Raw genomic sequence first — 21,964 nt, 5'->3', positions numbered from 1 at the left:
TATGATATGAAAGTTTTGCTCTGCATTTAGTGCAATTCCCCTACTTTGCAGAACAGACATGAAGGGACAAAGGGCAGGTGTGCCACCCCAGTCCCCTTCTTTTCTCCGAGGCACAGGAGGAAAAGTGATCAAGTGGGAGGACTTGCCACCCCAGACTACTTTTGAGAATCATCTGCTTAGTTTCAGATCTAGCCCATTTCAGTATTTACATAAAGGTGGCAAACACAGTGTGAACAGGCACACAGCCTCAGAAAAAACAGAGAGCTGCCCCTGACTCCCCAAATTGCCCAAAGGACTGTCAAGTGTCCCAGCGGTGGGGCCCAGCATCAGCAGATGGCCAAAGTCAGACCTCAGGTCTGAAAAACTAAGGAGGTGGCTGGTGTACCTTCAGCCACAGCCAAGAGTCATTCCACACCACCACAGTGGCTGATTGAGCTTAACCCTTGGGAACTGAAATGTTTATCTTTTGTTATGCCTTATCCTACACCTGTATTTAGAAAAATGCTTATGTTTGGTCACAGATTCTATGTGTATAAAATAGAGCTGCAGCCTGCCTGCATTCACACCTACATCATACATCTGCTCCCTCCTCGCCTATACACCCATGCCAGCAAGTCCTTCTCAGAAAACAGTATCTGCCACATGACTTGATTTTCTTCAACTTACCTGATTGTCTCCCGACAGGAAAGGGAAGAAATCTAAACCTGTAAAGAGCCAAAGAAAAAAATTAAGCTTCTCAAAACATAAAAGCACCTATTTTGAAATAAAACCAGTGTAATACTGAGGACACTTCAGATTCTCTTCACTACCAGAGTTCGCAGAACACTCAACCTTTTAAATCCTTAAGATATTAACCTAAATGTTTTAGGGTTTGGGATTTTTTTTAATAGCATCTCATCCTCTGTGGATGCAAAATAATATTTTGCACTACTGGACTGTCAAATGACTGCATGTTGAGATCCTTTTACAAGTTATTATTGCTTGGAGAGCTGTACTTACAACTACAAACAGTCAGAAGCTCACCTTGCAAGTCATAAGGCATAGGGGTCATATGGAATGGATGCCTGTAGTCTTGGATAAGTGATGTATTGATGTAGCTGGTGTCAACAGCAGGAAGGCTTGGTGTTCTTGACACAGGAGATGCTTGATGGGGTAAATTTAAAATGCTGGAAGAAATGAAGGCTTGTTAAAAGTGTAAAATATAGTCTTGGCTTTAATGCTAAAAGAACAGCGTCTGAAGATTTCTATTGCTGTCCTATGCAGACTATGCCTATTTTCAAACCACACAAAGTCAATCTCCCAATAAACATTATGAACCTTGTGGCAGGCGTGCAACAACTCCCCTACTAAATTTCAGAGCTTTGCGAGAAAACATCACAGTGCTACAGCACCCCGAAGGGTCTGGTAGGGACTGGAAGGGGGCAGGGGGAAGGGGGGGGAGGGGTAAGAGCCATGTTCATCACACATTCCCCTAGCTTTCTTCTCACAATGACATTTTATCAGAATAATTCTGTCCAAGACAGTTGAAGTTTAGCAAAATGAAAAGCAAAGGAAAGATCAGTCTCAAGCAGCAGAAACTGATGACTCACTATAAATGCTATTGGAATCTCTGCTATAAATAGGTTATAAATACTCCTAAGACAGGACAAGACAATCCTAAAGGTATACTGAACCTCCAAAAAGCATATAAATCTGTGTAACACCACAACATTTATACTCCACAAGGTAATTAGCAACGGAAGACAGCCAAAAAGGTCTTGATGAGTTTTAAGTGATCACCAAATCATTTACACTACTGGAGTAGCAATCACTTCAACAATGTGATCCCTTCGGTTTAGACTCAGTTTTCATTCCTACATGTTTATGTAAACAGGGTGCTTGGCTACTAAGGAGTAATCAGGTTATTTTGGCATTCTTTATTACTATGCTACTGGCAATAACCACTGCAAAACTCACACACTCCCATACCACACCCATGTTTCTCATTGCTCTCTCTCTCCCTATGTGCTGCTTTTATACTTCTCTATGGAAGAAAAACATTTCCAGATTTGCAAAAAAGTACTTCTAAGCCACAACCTTTTGCATCATTTTATACTAATTTTCACAAATATAACTGAAAAACTGTATCATATTACACAACTCAAAGTTGTTGTTCCAGTCTTCTTGGGCCTTGTGACCTGAGATCAAATCCATTTGCTATAAGCTACTAAATCAGCATATAATATAAATACAGAACTTTCTAGACACGATTTCTTCTGAAAGTTACTATTCCCCATTGTGAGTATATTCTCTCTGCATTGGCCCGTATATTTTATTCTCACCCCTTGTTATTTAATGGTGATGCTGGAGATATGGAAGGACAGCTTCTCTTTGCAGATGGTTCTTCCTCCTCTTCATCTGATGAGCTGTCAATGGTTAAATCAATCACTTCTACTTTCTTGTTTTTATTTGACTGCTGGTGAGAAGACACCTGATGTTCCAAGGAAGAGCTTATGCATCCTATACAAAATAAGTCAACATTTTAAGCTGTAGCTTACAACACTACAATCATCATAACATCACAGTTTATTATATGCCTTCATAAATAAAGCTACCACTTTGAATAAAAGACAGCAAAATCACATAACATTGATAACTTAAAAGTACCACCAGCCCCAAACAGGTATTATTCAGTATTTCACACAAATGATCGTTAAAAGAGCCAAACATACAGGCAAAAAGGAGCCTTTTGAAAAGTTAAAGGAACATTAATACTTAACAGTTCAACAGTATAATGTTCAGTCCATACACCCCAAACCATGCCTTACCATCAACTCCATTGTAAGATGCAGTTACTTCCTGCACTTCCTTCTTCGATCTCATAGGGGCCCATGATCCATCCTCCTTAAACTGAATTTCATCACAATCTGTACAATACTTCAGGATTTCCATGAACAACCTGTCAATCCAAAATACTTCATATCAGTTCTCAAGAGCCTAACTCCTTCCCCCCCCATATCATTAGTAGTCGATGCAAGTAAAAAGAGTCGAAAGCTTTCATTGTTCTACCCTTCTCTCATCTGCTTCCTTCATAAAAAGGAGTCACTGAAAAATTCGAAATATTATCTAAAATAAAAATCTGTACACTCACTTTAAAAAATGACAAAGGTGGAATCCTGCAGAGCTCATGACACAGAACTCTCAATTTTCCAAAATAAAGAAGAATGTGAACTAGCATTTTAAAAAACAATCTTCTTGAATATTATCAAAAGATAAATATGGGAAACTGAGAAAGCCTGTATCTTAAAGGAGTCCATATGGCTGAGTATAAGGACTAATATTTTCTGAAACCTCTTCACAAGCAAAAACTTCCTAACAGAAGCTGAGCATGGGAATCTAAACTTGCAGCCTCTTCTCCTAGCTGTGTCTCCTAAAACTTTGGGATCCTGGCATCACATCACTCCCAATGGAAATTCCAGCTTTTGACCAAGACTATTCATGTGGTTCTGCACAGGAAAGAGCTTTGCTTTAATTAGTAAGAAAGTTCACTCTTTCCCAGACTGAAACATTTTCTAGAAATAACCTTTTTTGGGATGCTGTAATTATATCACCTAATCTTCAACATCTGCACCTGGCAACACAAGAAGAAATAAGGAAAATGCATTGTTTTAATTATTACTGCACTTAGTCTTCACTATTTTAGGCTGAAACCTAGAACAAGGAACCCCACAGTTCTCTGATCCAAAGCAGGGGACCTGTAAATCGTGGGGTGCATGAATCCAAAGCAGCCTGTGTGAGGCCCAAGTGTCTCTTCAAGAGCTTTTTTGCAAGGCCTTCAAGAGGATCCCAAGCAACTTTATGCTTCCCTGGCAGGCCACCAAAATGAAGTACATACTCACTAAAAAAAGACTCAATCATTTGTGAGGTGGTTTTCTGAGGTTCTGTTCATTTTAGGGTTTTTAGTTTTTCTTTTTGGGGTTTTGTTCGTTGGTTGGTTGTTGGTAAAACATTCTAAGAGTATTCTCAGAAGACTTTACTTGTTCTCTTCCTTCATCACACTTTGGAAAAAAGATTCCTGTCTAAGGAATTAAAATGCAAACCCATAATACATACTTGGCATTTCTTCATGGAGACCAACAACAGGTTGATTTATTTATTTAATGTTTTGTAGGTAGGCAGTACCAAGGAATCAATAGGTGTCACTTTCTATATATAGCAACTCCCAAAGTATGAAATTGTACATGGAACTGTACATGCATGTGGGGAGTGGCAGTATTTATTTGATCAAACATGAATGTTAACAACAATGCCTGATTTGTGCAGTTGAAAGAAAAGACAACATGTGTTGGTTTCACCTAAGGATCCAGCACTCTGGAATACTGGGAAAAACAAACAAACAAACAAACACCAAACAAAACCACAACTGTTTTAGGCAGGATAGATCAAAAACTGACCAAGGATTGGAAGGAATACCTTTCATTATTATTAACTTTAACAGTTTGATGACCACAGTTTTTCCAGAATACTGAATGAAAAGGTACCTGGTTAGAAATTCTTCACCAACAGCAGGGAAATGAAAGGACGAGGTAAACTTAAACCAGGTCACAGACAGATCACCAAGATTTCAGAGCCCTGCACGCTGTGCAGCACAAGAACAGTAAAAGCAGAGACTGTAAGGTACATCCTTCATTTCTATTCCAGTTTTACTTACCCATCAATAATGAGATGTTCATAGGGAGCTTTCTTGTCACAGACAGGGCAAACCCAGGTTGGTTTCTTTTCATTCATTTGAATATACAAAGTGGCGTCAAAACACTGCAGGTGTGAACAGGTCAAGGCCCTGCATGGTATAGTTAGCCGCATTTTACCAAGCTTTAGGAGAGAAAAAAAAAACAAGATTACATCATCTTAGTATTAAATTAACAAACAGCTTTTCCGTCTGAAAAGAGACAGACAGGTTGAGTTTTACTCCAGAAAGAACTCCCACAAATCCAAGTTTTGATGAAAATACACGCCACATACACTGTTCCCTCCTTCCTGTAGGTTTGATTATTGCATAAAAGAAAAAGTTACTAAAAATCACATTTTCAACTACATTTGATCAAGGAAACTGAAGACTACATCCTTCCATATTCTTGTACCCAAATACAGAGTCCACTGAGCACCTGTAACATACCAGTGTCCTGGACAAACCTCAAAAAAGAATTCATCAGGATTTTAAAAGCTGATGAACGTGGTTGGACTAGATGATCTTCAAGGTCTTTTCCAACCTAGATGATAATTCTGTGATTCTGTAACATGTGTCAGTCCCCTCCTATGCACTCCCAGTTAAAGCGTGCATTCCAGCTGCTGCCTGCCTCTCAGTCATCAGGGCACTAGTTTAACTTTACAAGAAGCCAGCATATACAAAATGCATTTCCAGGATTATGGATCATTTCCTGATGTGTTTCTCTAACTCCATCATTTTCACCACTTTCTCCAAAGAACTGTCAGAAAGTGACTACTCGCAAAGTAAGTCACACCTGTTTCTTAACTATTAAGAAACTATTTTATACTCCTCCTGCTGCTATTAACACCCCTGCTATGTATACAGTTGTGAGCTAACCTGAAATTTTGCTGCCTTTTTCTTGTGTAAAATACAAACAGCTGACTATCCCCTATAATACCACCATACCTTTGCAACACTACAGAGGGCCTGCAGATGTTAACGGAAGATGTGACAGGAGAAAATGAGTTCTAAAGTACACTTTCAGATGGGGACCATCCTTTCCTTGAAGTCTGTAGAAAAGCCAGGTGAGTGAGGTTTTGCAAGCCAGCACAAAGCTTCCACAAGTTTAATACAAAAAGCACAGCCAGGTGCTTAAACTGAGCAGATAACATAGGAGTGCTGAACACAGTGAGCGTTTAGGCTGAACTGTGCAACAGGAATATCTTAGTTTGGACTGGATAAATCAATGTTAACCCAAACCATAAAACATTAACATATGATTACACTGAATGCTGAATTGATTAGACAGTGAAAGGCATTTCATACTAATCTGAAATAAAAAAAGTTTCCGCTCCTCAAAAACCACCAAGCAGTTGTGTTCTGGCAAAGGGCTTACGCTGCAGTTTAGAAAAGGCATTAACTGACCACACTAAAGGTAAAAAGTAGGAATGTCTAAACAAGACTTTTTCCACATTAAAAAACAACAAAACAATTATCTATTAAGAACTATTTATGAGTATTTTGAAGTTATACATATTTGACTAAAATATGCACAATGACTTCATTTGAAAACCTTCAGCCAACTCTAGCAGTGGATAGTAGGAGGAACTGTTTTTAGAACGGCTTAAGCAAGCACCGTGGTCATGCATACTGATTCTGAGCAATACAAGATGGGTGCCACAGGATGGCACTCAATCTCAGAATATCAGAAAACTAAAAACAATATCAAGAACAAAGGCTCTACTCACAGTGCACTACTTCCTCCATGATGCTTTCTTTTTTTTGCGTCCCCCGTAAGCAGAAATCCCTCCACCCCATTCCCAGTAAATTCAGCTAGACTGCAGGATTTTGCTTATTTTTCTTCCCTCTGGCTCTCAGTCACTGTCACAAACCTCACCAACAGATGGGAGGGGAGCAGTAAACTCCCTGGGGAGCCTACAGTGATGGTGCTGGAGAGCTCAGACAGCAGGAGGTGCTGTATGTGCCATGTGTTTGGCATCCCCTCCCCCAAAATCCATGACCAAGCACATTATTTCTATCACATAATCAACCCCCAACAAAGCAAGGCCCCCTGATCCATGTCTGTTATGAATTCTTATCTCCCAGATGGTAGGTCAATGGCTCATTTGTCTTCTGGGCACAGTAAGTCTCCTAGCTCGGCAAGGATCAAGAGTTAAGGGTACCAGAGATAAAACCTGGATGCTTCAATGTGATGCAAAATAAAAATAAGGAAGGTTGAAGAGAATGCTGCATGAAGAACATAAATACCTGTCTCCTGACTAAAAAAGCAGATTCAAACCAGAAACATTTTCACAACCTTTTGGTATAAAAACTGTGGCTCCAATTTCTAAGGAGCGGTCAGATCTAACCGAAGCCGCACGCGTGCAGCTAGAATCAGTGTACTCAGCGTTAACAAGTTGAGGTCTCCTTTCCCATTTTTGGCATTGAACCTTCTGGATCAGCTCTGCCATACTGGCCAAGCTATGTCAGAACTGACAAAAGAAAAGGTCATAAGAAGGGAGGCATCCCAACTTTTGAAAAACTGTGTTTCCCAACACTGTTACTTGTTTTGCTTCCTGCCTGTACACAGCCAAAGAAACACTGCATTAATTTATTTTACAACCATACAAAACACTGCTATCTTTTCATGCTAAAAAAATAAGCACCCAAAACAGGAGTTAAGGATTTGTAAACGAAGCTTCACAACCTACAGTAAAATGCTAGATTTGGAGTTTTTGTTCAGTTAAGTATTTGGTCCAGCTGCAGAGCCTGTGGATTTATTTATTTTTATTTCAAGGGAAAAAAAGAACATGAATTCAAGTGTCGTCTTGAAATACAGACTCAGTCCAGCCCATTTGCCTGCTGTATCTTGGATAGATTCAGCCAATAGTTAAGGACAGCTTTTTCTCCGTACTCCACGGTCTCAGAGGGAGAGCAGGCCTCTGTGCTAAAAAAAGCTCAGCAGCAATCCAAAACAAATTCAGAGGAAGCTGCCTCACTCTGTAATTTTTTGAGGGCAAAATAAAGGTTATACAGTCTAACCCTGTCATGCCCATCCAGAGATGCAATACACACATGAGAATTACACCCATAGCAAATGAGATGGGAGAACAGCATCCTCACATTAACAGAGCTGAAAATGCACCATTCCTTAATTTTTGGTTCTGTTGTTGGAGATCAAATCACATTTTCAGTGTGTACTTTCAAAGCATACACTGTCCATTCAAGCATTAGAAAGTAAGCACAAAATATTTATGGAAAAATTCTCCCCGAGCCAAATGCTTATCAATTAGCAAGTAAAAATATGGAGGCTATGATAAAATTGCACAGGCTGAATCGTGCTAATACCCTTTCTATTCATAGGACAGGTTGAAAGGTGCAGTCTCTGTCCCAATGAGCTTTGCAATGATGGATTATTCCAAGAGCTACAGTGAAATCAGAGAGCACTGAATGAGGAACATACTGGAAAAAAAGTCAAGCGTGCACATTTTGTAGACATTATTAAAAGGACACAGAGACAAATATGCTCAAAATAATCTGCTATAGACTTTGTTTTGTATGTCTATCAGAAAGTAGTAAATTTTAAAGAGGAAATACTGACAAAGATAGGACTTCTGAAAGAGCTATATCCTAATGTCCAACTACTTTTTTTATTTTACCCCTGGCAGAACTCTGAGAAAGTAAAACAGAATTTGACAACTTTAGCAAACTTGCCATCCTAAAAGCATTATTGTAGAGGATTTTCCTGCTCTAATACCAACTCATCTGAATCACAGTGATCAAAAAATACATCTAAAAGCACTGCAGAAGAACTTTCATCAGCAATGGAAGCAATCAGGATTAACAGAAGAGCAACATAACTGCCTGACGTGGCAGTTTTTTTGACAAATCAAGTATAACTGAAGATCTGCAATTCCAGAAGATGCACGAAGATTAATTTAATGAATTAACACGTAGGCACTTCTAAACTCTTACAGCCATTTAGTTCCTGCTAACAGATTACTATTTTTGTCTGTATTGGTAACTAATTTTAAGTGGTTAAGAATACTGTGCCTAAAGAATGACAAAAAAACACAACAGGGCTATCGTGCTTTCTAGAATAACAAAGTACTAACAGCACAACAAAATTCAACTGTAACAACTCAGCAAAATAAGCTGACAGGTGTGGACCCAAAATACTTCAGCCTTCCAAATCTGCAGCAGTTTCGATGTGACACGTAAGTTCATAGGTCTGTAAAATTACAGGATATGAGGTTCTAAGTTTACAGATCAGGATTTGATTTTGTAAATACAATCCTTGTATCTTTCTTACAGCTGAGTTTTATCTTCCTTATAAATGTTTAGTTATTGTTTACTTAGCACCAATGTTGATATGGAGAAAGTCTTAAGATTCAAGACCATGAAAATACCACATTTAAAGATTTACAATAGCCTTTTTATATATTTTACATATATAAAAAGTAACCACAATGTCAATTGTGCTTTTTACAATGCAAAGCTTATATATCTAAAAGTTTATCTTTACAGTGGTAAAGAATGTATTTAATAACTTGAGAAATAAGTTTCAATTTTGCAAGAATAAAGTCAGTTTTCTCCTTTAGATATCAAAACTGAAAATTTTGGGTCAAGCTTGAGCAGACTGAGCCAAACCAGGAAACAGATGTATCCTTAATCTTGAAAAGAGGTTAAAAAGTTATACTGCAGTAAAGATACTGTGTCAATCAATACAGAAAGCAGCTATTCTGAAGGTGCATGGTACTTGAAACAAGAGCACTAAATCCCAAAGATTTAAAGAAGTGCACATAATAGTAGTATTGTGCAGTTTACCAATGACAACTTAAAGCGAGGTATGAACTACTGCTTATCTCTGCATCTACTTGTTTAAAAAACAATTAGGTCAAGATACAGTACGTATCTGCCTCTTCCACATTCTTTGAAACTGTATTCTCCCACTTCAAATTTGGAACAAATTTTGTTTGAACCACCTCTAGGGCACTGCTCTGTTTTTAATCTAAGATTATTAAATACTCAAAGTATACACATGCATATCTTTGACTTCAGTTAAAAGACACTCAATTCTTTGGCTGCAGACACTAACCGAAGAGCTACTTTTAATAGTCAGATTCACCTACCTTACCACCGAGAGTGGTTTTATCATAATCAAGGACCCAAACTGCACACTGAGATGATCTAGTGACAGATTTAAATGTATGCTTACATTTAATTTTGAATAGCATTTTCAAATTAACAGAATACCAATTTTCTCAGGGGTGTATGACGTGCTTAAGCACAGTGACAGATAACTTCAGCACTGGATCCTGCCCCCACAAAGTTAACTCACAGGTAAACACAAGCTAACCTCTACCAAATGCATATCCCAGAACAGCCACATTTTGATCAGAATCAGTTTTGAGCAAATAAAAAAAACCCACTTACTGGACAAAGAAGAGAGACTCTTAAGCTTGTTGTCGCTATTTCACTGTCTGGATCGGCAGTCAGTTTCTCTTTAACTGTTATTTGAAAGAAGAAAAGGTTTCATTTACAGTTGCTTTAAAACACAAATCGGATGATAGAGAAATAAAACAAGTCTGAAACTGTGTGCTAAACTTTCAGTTTGCCATATTTACTGGAAGCAAGCAGCAGTGACTATTGTTTTAGACTCACAAAGTAAATGTAACATAAGCAGTCTTTACTCTCTAGAAAGATCATAAACAACAAGATTTAAGAAAGCCAAAAGCAGGAAAAGTTCATCTTAAACCAAGATCTCTAAAAAATGCATTTATACAGAGGTGTCTCTTTTCATATACATGCAACTTTGTACTTGACAGTTATTTAAAATGTACCAACAAGATCAGCCATAGTGACTTGACTGTTAACTTCAAGCCCATTAAAAAGATGTGTTAGTAACTCTCACAGGGACAAGCACCACCGTAAACCTCTGAAATACTCATCAAGCAATCCTCTGATTTAAAATTGAAGAGCAAATTTAGAAATAGGGAATAAGAAGTACCCTGACAAAACCTGAGTTTTAAATAACTGCAGTATTAGCACTGCAGAAGTCTTTTATCTCTACCCATCCTCTACTTTTTAACAACTGTTTTATAAACAGCCATTGGTTAAGTGAACAAGTCGGTTCCACGTTCTTCCCGCTCCATGAACCTGACCCACACCCTCTTTCTCACTTTGTGTACACAGAGCAGTAGCCACCTGGAAACCCTCTAGATTTTTGTGCATTTAAATCATCACACTGCGTTAGCACAAGCAAATGCCCAGCACTATATGCCACTGGCTTTGTAGCATTTACTGGTGGACTAATTTCATCCCTTCTGGAGAAGGTTCTGTGCTATGTACAACACCCATTATCTGAGAATTAAAGAGTATGACCAACAGCTGTCGGGTGTTGGTATATTTGCCCTCTCCCTGACAAGGAAACATGCAGCAGTTTTCGCTTGCATTTTTATTGTACAAACTTATATCAACACGTACTTGTCAGAGAAAACAATAAAGCGGCAAACCTCACGCTTCATTTGGAAGGGGGATGGGAGGAGTACTGTGCTAGACACTCTCTCTCCAGGAGCTCACTCCACCATACCGTGCCAAAGGAACAAAAACTGCGTTGATGAAGACTTTCCTCCAGCATGTCAGCATCAAGGTTCAGTATCAGGCAGTTAGTCCAGCTTGCCTGAGATACTGAATTACCAGTTAACTATATAAATACAGTTGTTCTGTTCTGAAGAAACAAAGCCAGTATGGCTGAAATGAAAGAGATTCTCTTGCATTTTTCCCTTCACAGTGTCAACAGGGTTCCTGGACTGGCTCCTAGTACAAACAAAGGCCTCTGAGTCTTTGAATTGGAACTGAATACAAAGAACAGCACTATCAGATTCTCAAAACCCAGAGAATTGTAGGAAGTCCAAACCTCAGTTAGCACAGTTCTATTTCAAATCTCCTTTTACAAAAGCTATTTTTCTTTTTTAAACAAGTAGTATATCAGACATACTTAGTGCTCTAGAATGATCAGGGTTCCGTATTCCTTTTGCTCGCAACCTCTGCAGTAACACCGTAGAGGACAGCTGCTTTACAAGATAGACTGCCATGGAATAGTTCTAGAAAACAGAACAAAAGATCAAAGTAAAAACTGTTTTAATCAAAAGACAGCTTGTATTTTACACAATGCTTATGCAATTTGTTATGTGATTAGAGGGCACTCTCTTGCTGAAGCAGTTAATAAGACTTTAGATGGCAAAGTTTTCAGACTAGAGAAAACCCACCGTACTTCAGAAAGTTCACAGGGCTGGAGTTTTAGAGATACAACAAAAGTGACTTCACACTTCACTGAGATTAGATTTAGCTGCAAACCAAGCTATAAAAACAGCATTTTGGACACTTCTGGAAGTTTTAGATAGAACTTGGGACACGCAATCTACAGTCCGTTTAAGAAGGGTTATTTTACATCAATAATGTTAGGTACTGCAGTTGTGTCAATACATTTAAATGAAGTTGTCAAGTCAAATAGGATCAAATTATTTATTTTTTTTTTAAATACACGCTTATTTCATTTTCAAAATAGGAAAATCAAACAGTGATGCCTCTTCAAAGGCAATAGATAAAAAGATGCACCATCTGCAGTATTCCCTATTCAGTCTGGAAGCGTGTTCAACTTCCTTTTTCTTACCTTCCTGCACTTACTGACTACAAAACGCTAACTTCATTGCCAAAGCTTACCAGCACGGCAGTTAAAGAGTTTCAGAGTTCAGTGGGACCAAGACGTACTCTAGTGAATCTAGCAGGAGCGGACAAGAAGTCAACACTGCCAACTGTCTGTCCTTCCCCTCTGGAAGAAGTTAGGTCACATCCCCCCATCAGTCCCAACAGAACAGACCTGCAAATGTTCCTTATCAGTGTCAGCAAAAAAACATGGATGCTCACTTCTGCCACTACAGAAAATAACACCAACTCTGTCAGCTCTCCTGTAAGCGGGGTAAGCCTTCCCTCAGGGATGATCAGGAGTGGCAGAGTGCTCTTCCTGGCATCACTAACCGATTTCAAACCACAGTCTGAGATTTCTGAAGCTCTCGTTCTCCTTGTGAAGCTACTAACAACAGCAGGCAATAACCATCTTTCTAAAATTGTGATACTGTACTATGCATTCATCAGCAACACTCCTCTCTTCTTCCCATCCCAAAAATGGAAAGGGCAAAATCCATGTTCTTGCATTAGGGTTCATCAATTATTTTTTGATAAAAAAACCATTCGCTAAACCTGTAGCTGCACTCATACACTTTAAATTGAAAAATGAAAGGCTTCTCCCAGCAACTGCCATGTATGTTTTCACTAACAAAAAAATCCATACAAATGTGACATCCACAATCCTTTATTTAGGATGCCACCAGAATCTGAAGACGGGATTTCAGTAATATATTTTACCATAAAATCACACAAACTGAAATAGCATCAGAAACACCACATTTTAAATATTTTATTCTTACAATAAATGCTTCTCACATCGTTAAAAACAACTACTGCTTTAACTTGTTTGTTTAATGCCTCAATTAGTATAGAAGTTAGAAAAATGCTAATTAACATTGTGAAATTATTTACCGACAGCTTGAATCTACAAAGCTAGGAACTTGCCCAAGGCATCTTGTACAGAAGGCTCTTGAAACAGATTGTGTAAAAATCACAATTATGACTTCAGGAAAGGTAGAGTACACCAGTTGAGACATGCAACTGATTCTTAAGGGAAGGGGAGGAGGGAATTCAAATTTTGTACTACACATCCAAATATAAATTCCTCACATTTAACAGTCAAGGTCTCAAACGATCACTTTAGGAAACACTACACCTCATGAGTGGGGAAGTTCTGACTGGTATCTAATTCTCATTAAATACACTGAGAATTTGCCACTCTCTCCAGTTTTGTATTGTAAGCTAGAAGTTCGCCAGTATGTTTTTTATAACTGAAGTATCCACGAAGCCTGAGAAACTAGCTAGTTCACAAGAGACTAGCTTAGAGTCCATGCAAACTTGTGACATTTCTTTTCCCTAAATCCTCACTGGTATTCTTAAGCAAAAGTGCAGCACTGTATTCAGAGTAATAACCAGGATTCATCAACTCTCACACAGGCAACGTAAACCAAAATAGGTTCATTTTTAAATGCTTATTTCTGATACCTGCAGTTCTCATCAGATAAAAGAAGGTTTAAAAAAAAAAAAAAAATCATTCAACCATCGTTTATCCTATAATCTGAATGGAGACTGTTTTACGCTCCACAAGAAATCCATCATGAAATAGCATCATGATGTTTTATAACTGGCTATTGTGCATGATTGGGCTGTAAGCATTTTTCCACGCTGGTTCAGAAATCCTGGGCTTTGCGCACTGACAAATTCTTGGACAAGGTTTCATCTCAGGACAGTTCTCAGGACTTCTAAAAACAGGATAGTTGCAATGGCAAAGCCACCATTTTCCAAGTCCATGTTGTCTTTGTAATGCGTATCTAGCAGGTTTTTCGCCATCAGTGAAAGCAGCACGCTAATTCACAGACTAATTTATTGAAGTAACTTTGTGCAGCATGTTCCAGATTTAATTAGTCCAGTGGAACATCAGCAATTTTATAATGCCAATTGTAACATTCTCCCCACAGACACAAAAAAGTGATAATATTGCGACTTTTAAAATATTAAGTATAAGTACAGCAGTTGTGAGAAAAGAAATGTAAAAAGGGCAAATTAAATCTCCCAGACCCTGCTGAGTTGCTATCCTTTGTGTCCACATTTACAGTTATAAGAAACCACTCTGTACTGAATATTACATGCCAGTTACAAGTTGAAGCCAAGATAAGGTTTGTCAAGTCCCTAAAATCAGGAAGAGCTTGAAGTCTGAAGTTAAACAAACAGAACTTTTATAGGATGTCTTGATATTATTAGCTAGGACCTCAATGAGTCACAAAGATAGGTGGGGGGAAGGTGAAGAGGGAGAGATCACACAAAAAAATTTGAGGGCTACTGATCTAAGGGATCGTGTCGTATCTGCCTAGCACAAAGTAATACAATCAAAAGAAGGAACAGTCTACTGGTACACCATGAAGTATTTTCTGCACAATTAAACTTGTTTGTCTTTCAGTTCTTTCAAACAGATGCCAAAGCAGAAACTAGTAAGCTTTAAACAGCATTATGTACCAAAGTTACTTACTCTTCCAATTTCTGCAGTCCATGAAACAACAATTGTGTTTGGTACCGTCGTAGATAATCTGACGAGTGAGGTAATGTTGATTGGTCGGCTAGGTCGCTTTGGTTCAACACCATTTTTGGTTGGTGGAAGATATCCCTAGAAATCAAAATATTTTTCCCCTCAGCAAAAAAATTAAATACTGCTTTTGCCCCTTCTCTCTCCACAACCCTGCCCCAATAGAAGCTGTCTCACCTGAAACAGGGTCCCTCTTCAATAGAGAGAGATATATGTATCAGACAATGAAGTATCAGGTGTTTTACAAGCCCTTTCTCCTTACACAGAACCTCACGCTTTCCGAATCCTAACCCTTTCCATGGAATATTAACAGGCACCTTTGCCACCCCTCCTTCCTCAGTACTGCTGTTCAGCCAGCCTGGCTAACAGTGCCCAGTCTAACCCTGTGCGCTGCCCCTGGACTGTAAGTTGGCATTTTTCTCCTTAGTCCTGTTGGTTAGTGTTGGTTTATTCCCTGCACAGATGATCTCCAAAACAGTTTAATTTCAGAAACTCTGTCAAACATTAGAATTTACTATCATATTTTTTGAAAATTAATCTTCCGGACCTACTGGTTGGTATCCTGAGAAACAATTTACTTAACTATCTTTTCTATTCATCTACCCATCATCATGTGAATGGTCCAAAATGTGAAAACAAAGGTTGGTATAAATTCTTAGGCAAATATCTGACAGACAGTTCCTAATAGTGCTGTCCAAATAGGTATAATAAAATAACATTTTACTTACTGGAAGGCTGCATGGTTTCCCGTTTACTTTCACACATAGATTGGGTGGGAAGTGATCTTCTTGTGGACAACTGGTTTCTGATAAACAAAACCTAAAAGCAAAGAGCTTTCATCATCTTTCACTTCTAAAGTGATTTAAAGATCATCTCCTCCTAGAAGGAATTTTTCTTCTACCGAGTTATAAAAGCATGACAAATCTGCTAAACACATTCCTCAAATTAGCTGTACAGATCATTAAGCAGGAAAGCCCCCCAAAATCACAGGTTTGGATCAAGATGGCTGTAGGTTTGTCCTCAGATTTCTTGAAGTCCTCAGACTGACTCTGACTCATTCAGATATGCAGGTTCCTATTACAAAAGACAGATCATCCAAATTTCTTTTCTACCATTTCCCCAGCCTGACCTCCCGATACAAGACCAGGGTTTCCCAAAGGACAAAATATTCTTCAACTGTCCATCCTCCAACTTCAGTAAACCAGACAGTTGTTTAACTACAGCATCAAATGCTATCCCTCATGCCTCTGTCAAGCCTCTTTCTTAAGCTCAGACAGTTTTGTTTATTTATGTAAGTTCAGAAAGGCTTATTTGCTGCTGGAACTAAAATAAGACACACCCTTCCTTGTCCTACGAAATGTGTGTAGGCCAAGATCACAGACAACAGGCAAAGAACCAAAAAAAGCCTCCTGACTCCAGGGGATTTCTTCCAGGGGACTTGCCCCATCCACACAAGTGTACCATCACATCAGGGTGTAGTCATTCAACACAGCTGAGTCTAACAGGCTGCTGCTTTCAAAAAGGGTGAGTTACTTCTGTCCCCATTTTCCCTCATGCCCTCCTCATCCCTTTGTCTGTCTGAACTCCCACCAAGCCAACCTGATCTGCTGGTCAGCAGAAGGTATCCTAAGAAGCAAGGCCCAAAAGCAATCACTTTCTGTCTGGCGAGTGAACATCTCACCATGCAGACATGACTGGGGGGTGAAAGGCAAGACAGCCATTTCTGACAGGAGCAAGCTCTGAAGTCAGCTCTGCTCACAGCCCTCCACAGAATTGCAAGCATACATCGGATTTAATCAACTTACAATACATTCGTCAAAACCTCTAAAATAACCACAACACGTTAAGACCCAGTCTGGTGACTCTCAAAGTCTTGCTTCCCATTGTCTAAAGAAAAGTTGACCTTGGGTTGCCATGCCCAGGAAATACTGTGTTTGACATCTCTGCTAGAAAAAAAAACAACCCTCCCTGCACGTAGATTTTGAAGGTCCAGGCACCTGGAATCTGACAGATGTGGAGTTAAAGAAAGGAGCAGACAAACAATCAAAAATAACTGAAGAAAATCAGCTGGCTATAGCTACATGCATTATTCCGACATGCAGTATTCCGACACACCAGAGATCAGGCCACCAGAAACTTAACGGAAGCTTCATGTAACATGGACAAGTGGTTAAGCCTGCCCTTTTCAAATCACCCAACAGCAAGCTTTTCTCAAGAAAACAACAGGATGAGAATCTTCTCCATAAAGGAAAGCCCGACCATCTGGGTAGTATATATCTGACATATTTTAAAAACAACAGCATCAAGAACAGGTGATACAAATACATACCTTAGCTGGACCTGTACTGTGAAGTCACATTTGGTCCCAGAAATATCCCTAGAAACAACAAAACACAGGTTAAAACATGTTGTTTATACAACAGGTTCATCAGTATTTTCTCAGAGTTTGCTCTGAGTAAGTTCAGAGTAAGTTCAATATATGTAAATCACTCTTTACAGTGTATATATAGTGTATATCATACTTTCTTCCTTCTAGCCAGTCAAACCACTACTCTTAAGACACACTGAAAGGTATACTTTTTATTTTTCAAGGTAAATAAATCAATTACATTCTCATCTGACCTCTACCATTTCCTTTTTCTGCTATACTATAAAGAAAATTCTGATGGGTCACTATGAATTACCATCTTTATAGTGAATAAACACAGAACTTAACAAAAGATCTGGTGGCAAGGAAGGGTTGCAAGGAGGAGAGTTACGTATTTGTACAGCACTTAGTACAAGAGAAACCTGCCCAATACTCACTGGACATGGTGGTATTTAATTCTCTCTTCCTCACCTTTTTCTTCTCCATCAGCTTACAAAGGAGAAAAGGATCCCCCAGAAGAGTATTCTCTGAGGCAATACGTGCTCTTTAAGATCACATTTCAAAATGAAAGAGATGATAAGCTAGTTCCTTCTTTTATTTATTTTTACTTAAATACTGTATTACGGATCAAATGCACTCACATTGAACTGCTGATTTGCTGCACTTGTTGTGGTGTCAGTGCAAATGCAAAGCAGGTTTCTCGAAATCGCTGACTATTATCTGATGCTAGAAGAAAACAAGAGATCATCACTTTAAAAACAGCAAATAGAGAATAATTAACAGAACGATCTCCTTTCATTAGCGTCTACATATATATACACACACATTTTTATAGCAATCCCAATAGTACAACACACATCTGTTTCTGTAAACAACTTTAGAGCCAGCAAAAAAGCTGTCATTTAAACCCTCCTGTAAATAAAAATATAACAAACAAACCTTATATGCATATGAAGTATACGTTATTGATACAGGTAACAGCAAAGCAGAGACAAATCAGCTTACGATTTTATGTCGGTCGTGGTAACTTAATGCTAAATGTTCTTTGACACCAAGTAAAAAAAATTCTTTGGCATTCTCATCAATCACTTTTTTATTTTCTTTAATGCATAAAATCATGGATTAACCTACAGAAGTATACAGTGACAGAGAAGTATAACACATGCAGCTTCTCACATTTCAGTAAGATATTTTATGGAATTAAATGCACCAAATATATAATATGCAAACAACTCATGAGATATGCAAGTATGAAATCTGGTTTTGAAGTCCTTTAACATGGTGCCATAGTGCTCCATAACAAAACAAACACTACAGAATTAATGCACCTGCTGAAAATCAAAGTAATGTGTCTCCAAAATAGTGATTATATCTAAAACACATCCCTTCACCAGAGCTACAGGCACCATTGCAGTACAGAAACATACATGATGGCAACGAAAATGGCTTAAAAAAAAACCAAACAAACATCTCCCCAGAGAACTCAACATGCTCATCAACATACGCACTGAAGTGAAAGTTGACAGAAGCTTGCCATTCGATTTCATTATTCTTAATAATTTTATACAATTATGAATAACTATATTGTGTATTAAACACTCCATAAATTTATCATTTTTTGTTTTACTATAATACACTTCCTGACTCATCCTTGAGTGACAGATGAGTGAATACTTCAGGGTGATACTTCAGATATTTTGTTAAAAACAGCATGTGGTAGGTTGGAACCAACAATAGAATAGACATTGACTTAGTATAAATATTAACAGCAGCAATCCCACAAAATTACATTTATATCTTTCTTGCATGACAATGCTACAAGATCCGTACATTTTATGACATTATATGCAAAAACTACAAGCAGTTGATTATCAGTTGCTCTAAAACTAGAGGGGTAAGAAAAGGCAATATATACCAAAGAACAACTTTTGTGAAAATACCAGCAGAAGTAAATCTTTTTGAAAGCATTATAACTTTTTATATTTTTATATGCATATATTTCCCTTTCTTTCAATAATAAGTTCTACTGTAATGTCCAAAAGCACCATCTCAGCCAGGGTACAGCATGCACCCTCAAGTTAATCTTTAGTTAGATGCTCATGCCTACAGTATCCAGCATCTATTTTAATACATTTTCAATCACATTTCTTCAAATGAGAAACATGCAGAGCTTCAGATGACAGCCATTCATGGTATCACAATGTAAGAATTTGCAGGAAATATAAACACAATGTATACAATTAACAATGAAAATCTGTTACAATATTTGGTCTTCATTATAACCAAAAATAGGTGTAGAAATATAAATTGAGAGATCAGAATTACCTACTGTAATCAAGAAAAGATGAATTAGTAAAGTTAATGCACTGCAGACCAAAGAACTGAATGAATTCAAGTTATTACTTCATATTTTTACATGGTTAAATGTGGCCTTAAACTGTTGGGTTTGTTTTCCTTCCATGTATTATTTGCTTTATCCTAAAAATTGCCAGATTTGGCTTTATTAGAAAAGTTCTGGAAGCTCTTTGCAAATTTTTGTTGTGAATTCCAACACCTTTAATTAAAGGACAAGACTGTTGAACATCTAACTAATGCTGCCTTTGTTTAAAACTTTAACTACCCAAAGAAGTTAAACAGCAGTTACCAAAAGTCTAAACCCAGATTTCCCAAACAATCTTTTTCCCTTTCAACTGCTCATCTTTTTGCTTGTTTTGGTGTTGCAGCATCTCCAATTTAAAGAATCAAGGAGATAATATGGATTTTTGCAAGCATTAGAAATAAGGGAGGTGCAAAATAACTGTTAGCAAAACAGCAAAGGTTCCAAAATTCAATCCTTTTCCTCTGTTCGTTACTGGCTGGTCTTAACACAATACTTATTTTTACTCAACAGTGATATATGACCTTGAAAAGCCGGTTTCTAACTTCTATATTCAGTTCATCATTCGCTTGCATTGGCCAAATTAAAGCATTATACATTAAAATGGCAAAAAATTAAAAAGGACATTATTCAGTGCTGACATGGGAGCTTTCATAATTCCAGTTTTCTTCATCAGCTAGTTCTAGCACATTTATAAGACAGTAAATAACCTCTGCCTGAGTCACAAATTTTTGCAACTGAAATAGCCACTTCAAGCTCATAAACATTAAAACACCACGAAAGTAAGTATTACCAATAACTGTGTTGTGCACATTGCAGTTAATGAATTTACTCTTAACTAGAAGCCACCTAAAATGACAAAGGTAAGAAGGAAGGCTCTGGGGTTGAGGGAGGCTGGGTGGTTGCTTGGTTTTAACCAACTAAACTGGTTGGTTTAGACCAAGAACAAAAGGCCTCCAACATTTCTTCTGCTGTTGGCTATTAACTTCATATTAAGTCATCTTAATCACTGCAAGCAAAAGTCTGCAAACTGATAGATCAATGATCCGCAGTGATCGGAGATGTACCTTGTCACAGGCTGCTTGATGTTTTCTTAGCTGTAAAACAGCATTAATATCCACATGCTGTGTTTTCAATACATGGCTTTTGTGTACAAGCAATCATTGTGATTGCTACGGGAGCATGGCCAAATCACAAAGAAGGAAGGAACAACTTGTTAATTAGGCAAAGATGATCCAAAAGCCAATCAAAAGATTTCAAAACTCTTGACAGATTGAGCAGTACAGACAGAGGAAGACAGACAAGAAGCTACATTACTCTAAACTAAGAGTTACAGTCAAGCTCTTCAACTAGTATTAGAATACAGCTCTGGCCCTTGGACGTGTAACTACCAACAGGAAAAAGAGCAAATTTAATCACCAATTGCCTAATTCAGTGTGTGCTACCATATGCAAGTCCAACCTTTAGAAACAGGCATGCTGCAGCCAATTATAAAGACATAATTTTAATCTTTACATTCAGCACAATATTAAGAAATGGCAAGAACAAGCTATGCAAAGAACAAACAGAATCAGCCAAACGCAGACACAAAACAACTTGTAGAAGAGGCCTGGAACAACAGTGAAAATCCTAAACTATCACATTTGAAAACGCAGTTAAGTTTTACAAGGGCTGTGGTGGTGAAAAGAATTACTGCCATTTTCTAGCATTCAGTTAAGATCCCACAGTTGCCACTCCAACACCAACACAGCAGGACAGCCTCCCACCTGCCAGCACTGTCGGGAACCCAGCTCCCCTCACCATATCGGCATTGGCGGCCAGGCTGCGGAAAGGAACAGAGGGCAAAATATACCCCCAGCTGCAAAATCACAGCAAGTTAATTCAAGCAGAGGTCAGTTAAATATGGCAAGGAAAAGTCAACAGCTTCATAAGGACTCTGCTTACCACACATGAAAACTGCCTGTTTATTGTACTGCCCCCCTTGTGCTATCGCAAACCAGGGGCGTGAGGGGGTTTGTCTGGGGAGGACGGGGTAACAGAAGGGGCAGGTTAGGGAGGAGGACTCTGCACATCTGGGGCTCGCCTTGGAGCAAGGGAAAATGCAGCAAACAAACCCAAAGCATTCCCTGGAAAGGAGAAGAGAAATGTTTCTTTCTTCGTGGTTTTCTCTAATCTTCTCCCATATGTTTTCACACAATCTTTTTATACTCGTATGTATTCTTTCTAGATCTACTTACTCTACAAATGATGCATGAAAATTTCAACAAAACACATTAAACAGAG

General features: G+C 38.3%; 1 protein-coding gene across 2 annotated transcripts in view; it reads right to left on the bottom strand.

Moving 5' to 3' along the window:
- The window catches only part of PIAS1 (protein inhibitor of activated STAT 1), a 64,470-nt gene that overhangs the window by 4,880 nt on the left and 37,626 nt on the right, over positions 1 to 21,964 (bottom strand). For both annotated transcript variants that reach the window (XM_074916827.1, XM_074916828.1), the window contains exons 3-13: positions 17,946 to 18,030; positions 17,266 to 17,313; positions 15,665 to 15,755; positions 14,883 to 15,017; positions 11,688 to 11,793; positions 10,124 to 10,197; positions 4,691 to 4,851; positions 2,808 to 2,938; positions 2,322 to 2,499; positions 1,024 to 1,166; positions 667 to 704 (exon numbers count right to left, since the gene is read on the bottom strand). In XM_074916827.1, the coding sequence (XP_074772928.1) occupies positions 667 to 704; positions 1,024 to 1,166; positions 2,322 to 2,499; positions 2,808 to 2,938; positions 4,691 to 4,851; positions 10,124 to 10,197; positions 11,688 to 11,793; positions 14,883 to 15,017; positions 15,665 to 15,755; positions 17,266 to 17,313; positions 17,946 to 18,030 (1,190 nt within the window). The remainder of the gene's footprint in view (positions 1 to 666; positions 705 to 1,023; positions 1,167 to 2,321; positions 2,500 to 2,807; positions 2,939 to 4,690; positions 4,852 to 10,123; positions 10,198 to 11,687; positions 11,794 to 14,882; positions 15,018 to 15,664; positions 15,756 to 17,265; positions 17,314 to 17,945; positions 18,031 to 21,964) is intronic.

The sequence above is a fragment of the Athene noctua genome, chromosome 13, assembly GCF_965140245.1.
Source record: "Athene noctua chromosome 13, bAthNoc1.hap1.1, whole genome shotgun sequence".
Taxonomy (NCBI): domain Eukaryota; kingdom Metazoa; phylum Chordata; class Aves; order Strigiformes; family Strigidae; genus Athene; species Athene noctua.
Note: the sequence above shows the minus strand (reverse complement) of the source record. Positions and strands in the feature narration are given on the sequence as shown.